At 42.6% G+C, this 7,051-nt stretch overlaps 1 protein-coding gene across 1 annotated transcript; it reads left to right on the plus strand.

Moving 5' to 3' along the window:
* Positions 1 to 246: 246 nt before the first annotated feature.
* Positions 247 to 6,760, plus strand: trhra (thyrotropin-releasing hormone receptor a; the record flags this gene model as incomplete). The annotated part of the gene is made up of 2 exons (XM_084557789.1): positions 247 to 1,053; positions 5,849 to 6,760. The coding sequence occupies 2 exons, from the start codon at positions 247 to 249 to the stop codon at positions 6,287 to 6,289; spliced, it is 1,248 nt and encodes a 415-aa protein (XP_084413915.1). The 3' UTR covers positions 6,290 to 6,760.
* Between the last annotated feature and the right edge of the window lie 291 nt (positions 6,761 to 7,051).

Here is a 7,051-nt window from a genome sequence, read left to right on the forward strand (position 1 = left end):
ATGGAGTTTCAGCTGACGGCTTTGCAATTTCAGAAAGTGGATTTCATGGAGAGAAAAGGGCAGTTTGATTGGATTATGTGTGGATGAAATGAAGTTTTTGGAGGATTTATAGAGGGGCTGTTGTTGGACATTTCATGCCCGGGCCCTGCAGATTATTGCAGTTATTTAGGTTTATATATAGCTATATTTTTGAATGCTTTGGTAACATTTTCTTAAAAGTGCACAGAGCAACAGCCTCCTCCTGTTATGGAAAACCTCACCATGGATAACATGACTGTGGAGAATGACACGTCGGTGCACGGCAACCAGACCCTGGGTATCTGGACGGACTACTCAGTTGAATACAAAGTGGTCAGCGTGTTTTTGGTGTCACTCATATGCGGGGTGGGCATCGTGGGGAACGTGATGGTCATACTGGTGGTCCTCACCACCAAACACATGCGGACTCCCACTAACTGTTACCTGGTGAGCCTGGCGGCCGCTGACCTGATGGTCCTGACGGCCGCCGGGCTGCCCAACATCACCGACGCCCTGCACGGGCAGTGGGTGTACGGCTACGTGGGCTGCCTCGGGATCACTTATTTCCAGTACCTTGGGATAAACGCGTCCTCCTGCTCCATCACCGCGTTCACCGTGGAGCGCTACATCGCCATCTGCCACCCCATCAAAGCGCAGTTCTTGTGCACTCTATCCAGGGCTAAGAAAATCATCATGCTGGTGTGGGCGCTCACTTCTGTCTACTGCGTCATGTGGCTCTTTCTTTCAGACACTAAAAACTTGGTGTACGACAACGTGGTGCTGCTCAGCTGCGCCTACAAAGTGTCCAGGAGCCACTACCTGCCCATCTACTTCACGGATTTCGCCGTGTTCTACGTGCTGCCTCTCATGCTGGCCACGGTTCTCTACGGGCTGATCGCCAGGATACTTTTCCTCAACCCGCTGCCTTCAGACCCCAAGGACGGCACCAAGAAGTGGAAGAAGCAGACGAGCCAGGGGGGGAGGATGATCAGCGCCAGCTCCTCCAGCAGCACCACGGCTGCCTCCCGCAGACAGGTGGGACACGCGTAACGTTCATTAACGCTTTCAGTATCGGGATCTGCGTGTAGGTGGGTGTGTGAATAGGAGAGAATGGGTCCAGCTGCACCACAGGTGAGGTCTGCAGCTAATAAATCCTGCTGCATTTCCTCCAATCAGGTGCAACGTTTGAGTGACGCCTTTCAGCCTCCTTATCAGTTTCCAAAGGTCATTATTTTATTTTTAATCAAATCAAAAGAGGGATTGCACGACATCTCATTCATGCATGAATAAAAAGCACAGTCTGTGAGTGATTCAATTGACCAGTTGAAGAAATACAAACAGCCTGTTACCACTGGTTGTGCATGGAACAATTTTAATACAAATATTAATTTTGCAAAACACTCACAAGATATTAGAATTCATCCTGACGTTTTTTTGTTTTTGGCTTCCTTTTTGGATTCCTACTGCTGCATGTGTAATTTCTTCAAAGTCAAACATTTTCCCTTGTAAACACATTTGTGTCCTCACTGAAATCTAATGGGATTTGTTAAAAATAATAATAAAAAGCCAAAAAGAAAGTCTTACACTACTTTACTTGTAGTGTTTGGCGTGTGTTGTACCCAAAAATGGCCTTTTCCTGCAGCAGTAGACTCAACAAAAAGGCTTCTCTTGGATTTCGGAGGGCTAGTGCCTCCTTAAAAGTACTGTCAACACCAAAAGAAAGAAAAGAAGTGTGTTTAACCCAACTCAAACCCTGAGACACTTTCATAAAATTAGGGCTAAAAGTACTGTGTTGTTTTTGCGCTGTTGTTAAAGTGCGTCCCGGGGGCTCCAGAAGCCAAAAGCAGAACAGTGATTCTCTCTCATATGTTTACGGATAAGAGACACTTGGGGGAATTTCAAAACACAATTTGCAGTCAGATCTGGTCAGAGTGAGAATGGAAAGATTCCCACAAAAATGGTTTGCATCCACCAAACAAACAGCCTTATTAAAAATCTGCCTTGCTTTTAGTGCAAGGCAGCCTGTTCATTGAACGTCATCCATTCCACATCCTTGATAACAGGTAGGCCCTGATCATGCTACAGTGACATTCATAGGAAATCGTTACTGTCATTGGTGGAGGCGTTCAGATAAATGCCTGTATTTCTTCTCTAGAATTTTCCTGGAAAACATCCCTTACTCACTCGGTTTTTGATATTCAGTCCACCTAAGTGCTGCCAGTACTGACTCACTGTCATGAATCTAGTGAAGCGCAAACCCAGATAGTATTTTTTTTTCCCTTTCCTGTGGAACTGAGGTGATCTACTCGTTTAAAAACAAAGAGGAAGAGTTCAGCTCACCTCAAGTAAGAGGTAAAAGTGGTAAACCAACAGGATATTTAAGCATGGTTTGATATTTGTTCACAAGAGCTTGGGCTGCAGCAGCCCTTTGATTTATCATGTTCACTCCCTTTTATAATTAAATCCACCACTCTGTTATACATATAGTAAATCCAAACCCTGTAAGATCGTTTCATCATCTTCGTTCCTGCTTAGTTCTTACTCTGTAAAACAGGACGCTTTAAAGGCAAAGACACAACACGCCAGACACACGGGTAGGTAGCAGAGCGAGACGTTTGTTTATCAGATCAGAGGAAGAAATCTTCCTGGAATGACAGGAGGTGTGGTACCCTGAGGGTACCTTGAGCCCTATGCTCTGTTGGATAGTTGAATCAGTTAACCCCAGCTCAGACAGGCTTTTGGCTTTTTTTTTTTCGCTAATAGCATGGCTTCTATTCAAACAAACACGTGTGTTTCTAGTGGTCAGGATTAACAGCTCATTGTGGACAAAAGCAACAGTCCAGCCCATCCACTGTGTACCTTACCGAGTTACCGAAAGACCAAGAAGCACTCATGATCCCAGATTAGGCATTTCTGTCCCTGACGGCATCGTCAGTGCTCCTATCAAATACAATCAGACTCACAGCAGCCAAGTCGATACGGCATAAATATGGATAAGATTTAATTACATTCAAGTTTCAGATTTTCACCTGCTGATTATATTAACAAATCCGGGCTTTGATAGGTTGCGCATACAGATTAGATAAGACCTTGTTGGAACTGAATCCGCAGCATCTGAATAAATAACGAGTGGCTTATGAGGACTACAAAGGGCTGGTTTTAATCTTGCATTACAAATGTTGTCACTGTCGTTGGTGGCAAACTTACAAGCTGGGTACATGTAAATTTCGACCTTACAAAACCTTTGCAGCCTTTACACACATATCTTTGCTTTTTATAAAAGGTTTCCTGAGATAGATTTAACTTGAGATATGGATATTCTGCTCAAAGTAGCAAACATCACAACATTTTTATGCACAACACAGATTTTTTTTCCCTGAATAATCATTTTATTTCTTCTGAGCATTTAATGATAAGAACATTTTGCCAATATTCTTGGCTTTTCTCCTGGTGACAGACTTGTTTGACCATATGAAACTGCCTGGGAATAGACACAAACTGACCCATATTAGATCATTTGTCTCTTTCTTCAAATTGTAAAAACACATGATAAACCATCCGTGCAGAGGCTGCTAACTCAAATCATATGTGTGGAACTCCAAACATAAACATTGCCCCCTAAAATAAAAGCTATACAAAAAGGCATTTTGGCTGTACAGAAAATATTTGACACACACATCCTCTTATGTGCTTGCGAGGATTTTGCAAGGCAAAGAACTAACAGATCTGCTGAGACACTTGAGGCTTTCATCAGAAGATGATCGAGTTCTCCTTTTATAGGACACCTCGTACAATTAGCAGAAAAACAGCTACACCTGTAGGGTGTGATGAAGTTGCATGCGTTCAAGATCACCATAGTTCCCCACTCGGGCTGAGAGAAATGTAATGAAACAAAATGAAACTAATAAAATACTCTGAATTCTAAGCTGTAGATTAATAACACGACCCGTGGCACAGTCACCAATAAATAATGATAATAAATATTTCTGCACACGTTGTGGAAAATCTTGGCATTTGTGCATGTGCAGAGGAGACAGGACACAGACCACACTGTCGAAAATAAGCAAAATAAATTAGGTACTTGTTACTTCTTGTCTCCAAGAATGTCGGGAGGGGTTTCTTTGGCCTGTCAAATTACAAAGTGCACAACAGGGAAGTAGATTCAAGACTCAAGATTTTCTAATTGTCAGATACTCTGTAACAATGCAGCATCATCACCAGTAATGAAATTCTTTGTGCATGGAGCCCACTCAGTGTCACAGAAGCAAAAATAGAATAAATAACAGAATAAAAGAAGTGTTAGAAGGATCAGGGACAGAGTTTCAAACAACTTTAAAACCCCTCCTGTTGGAAGATGCATGTAGACTCTGAGCATGGATTCAGGACATTTATGGGTGTCTTTCAAAAATGTGGTCACTCAGAGAAAATGTACTTTAAGAAAATGTCCACAAATATGAAAGTACAGCAGGAAATGTGAAATAATGGTCTTGTTTTTATGGGTGTTACAGGGAGGTGCAAAGGTTTAACTTTTAATTTACTGCTGCAACTTAGTCTTCTAATTTCACAGATTTTGTTTTTACAATTTTTTAAATATAATTTTATAAAGGTGTGCAGAGGTTTGACAAGTGTTGAGCTATTATTTTACTTTTGCTTTGTATATTGGACCATTGTGATTTGGCTTTGTTGATCCTGAATGCATCCCACTGAGTAGCTCAAGGTGTAATTCCTTTCCTGCTGATTGCTGATGATCGTACCACGTGTCCTTTAAAAGGAAAACTCTGAGGCACCTCAGATGAAGGTTTACCGTTAACATCCATCAACACAATGAGATCAAGACATGAGTTTACTTTTATTGTTACTGGAACGCTGCCTTCACCCGCAATATGATAACTTTGGCCTCAAATATTTTGACATTTCTAACTTATTATTCAGTGCCGTAGGTTTTTCCTCTTCTGAATTTAGTATTATGGTGTTTAGCCCTGTGTGAATCACACCATAAATAGCTGAACTGGGGCGTGATCGTTCTTTGTGCACTTGTCCCAGACTTTAAAGTTGGAATATAAACAGATTGTCACTTGAGATTTCTGGCATAATTGGGTTCAGCACACAACTCTTGCATTGTCAGAAGCCAAAAACAACTATTGTATCATTTTAAACCCATTGGCAATGTATGATGGAGTTAGTTAGCTGACTGCTCTTTCTTTTCCCTTTCATTACTCCCCGCAATATTTATAATTAATCCACTGTCAAAAAAGTCAATCGATGCCGTTTTATACGGTACGTAGTTATGATGATTGATCGTCCCCGTGACTGATTCATGAGAGAAGTCAGCACATGTTTCACTAGTGGAAGGCCCTCTAAATCTAAATCAGCCGCAAGAGATGTTTCGTGTTCAGTTGTTCAAACTGTGAGGTTGAAATTGATTAGATTAAATCAGAAAGAAAACTGGTTCGGGTACATTCAGAATTTCCAGCGAATCCCTTGTGTCATTTGAAACCCACATGAGAATGGTGGTCTCTGACACTTTCAATGAAAACTACTATTTCAAGCTAGAGCTAAATAGATTTGGTGCATTATAGAAAATATATTTTGACACCGCAGGAAAAGTATATAGGCGTAAGTTAAGGAAATTAATTCATCCATCAGTTTTGGGGGCTTGGTATAGTCCGTATTCACTCACTGTCTTACTGGGAATTGGACAGAGCACCAATGGTAGTAGTAACACCTACAAATCACAAGTCAGTGCTATGAAAAATGTCTACACTGTAGTGCCTTGTATTGTGGTTACTTATCTCTGACCTCTTTTTGTGACATGATTGATTTTCATCAGGTGACAAAGATGCTAGCTGTGGTGGTGATCCTCTTCGCCTTGCTTTGGATGCCCTATCGGACCTTAGTGGTGGTCAACTCTTTCCTGGACAAGGCCTACCTGGACATCTGGTTCCTCCTCTTCTGCCGTCTCTGCATCTACCTGAACAGCGCCATCAACCCCGTCATCTATAACGCCATGTCCCAGAAATTCCGCGCCGCTTTCAAGAAGTTGTGTCACTGCGGTCCTCAGCGCATAGAGAAACCTGCCTGCCACAGCGTGGCGCTCACCTACAGCGTCATCAAGGAGACGTCCAATGGGGAAAGTCCCGACCACTTCACGACAGAGATGGACGAGCTGCACACGCCGTCCGATCACTACCTACCTGCCAGCATCCTGCCAAGTGCCAAGAAGATGCCGTATGAGGAGTCCTTCTTGTCAGGCAGAGATGTCAAAGCCTGACCAGAAACAAACGTTTCACCTAAAAAGGATGTGAGAGATTCTGACAGCCACAGTGCGGATTCAGTCAAGTTTTAATTAAAAGTACACACATACACACTTCCTGTGTTGTTTGCCCTAGGTGTTCTCTCTTGCAAATCTTCAGTTTAACAAGCCCATTTGCCATAAGCCGTCAAGGATGTAGTGAGATGAGCTGCCATGTACCATGTGTTTGAGGACAGTTAACTGATACATCTGTATAGCAATGGATGTCAGTTCTCACGAGAATATCTGCCTGTGTCTTCTGAAAAATTATTAATGCAGGAAGTGATGCACCCAAACCCCTACGCTGTATGACATGGTACAGAGACACATTTTATACAAACTCACTCAAAGCCAGGATAAACTTGCACGAGAGCAGTTTGTTTGGCAGTTGCGTGATTGGTTGGGTTGAAGCAGACTGCCCTGTCATCCTTTCTTCTTCTTCACTCTAAACAGAACCAGACCATTAAATCAGATTCTTCTATAGCAGTCATAGTCAGCCGGAGGAACAGCGGTAGTGGAAGTCCTGGCTATAATTGAAAATTTCGGCAAGAGATCAACTGAATCCTCCTGGCGTTAACAAACCTTTATAGAGAGTTTCAGTTCATTGATCCGCTCCTCGGCTTGCAGTTTGTTCACGATCATCAATCCCATAGTGCCAGTTTCAGTCAAAGGGCACTCCGTACTTGTTGAGACGTTTTTGACTGCTGTTAGTGAACATAGGAGCATTTAGCAGGTACAGGG

The sequence above is a fragment of the Chelon labrosus genome (genome assembly GCF_963514085.1).
Source record: "Chelon labrosus genome assembly, chromosome: 12".
In the NCBI taxonomy this organism is placed as follows: domain Eukaryota; kingdom Metazoa; phylum Chordata; class Actinopteri; order Mugiliformes; family Mugilidae; genus Chelon; species Chelon labrosus.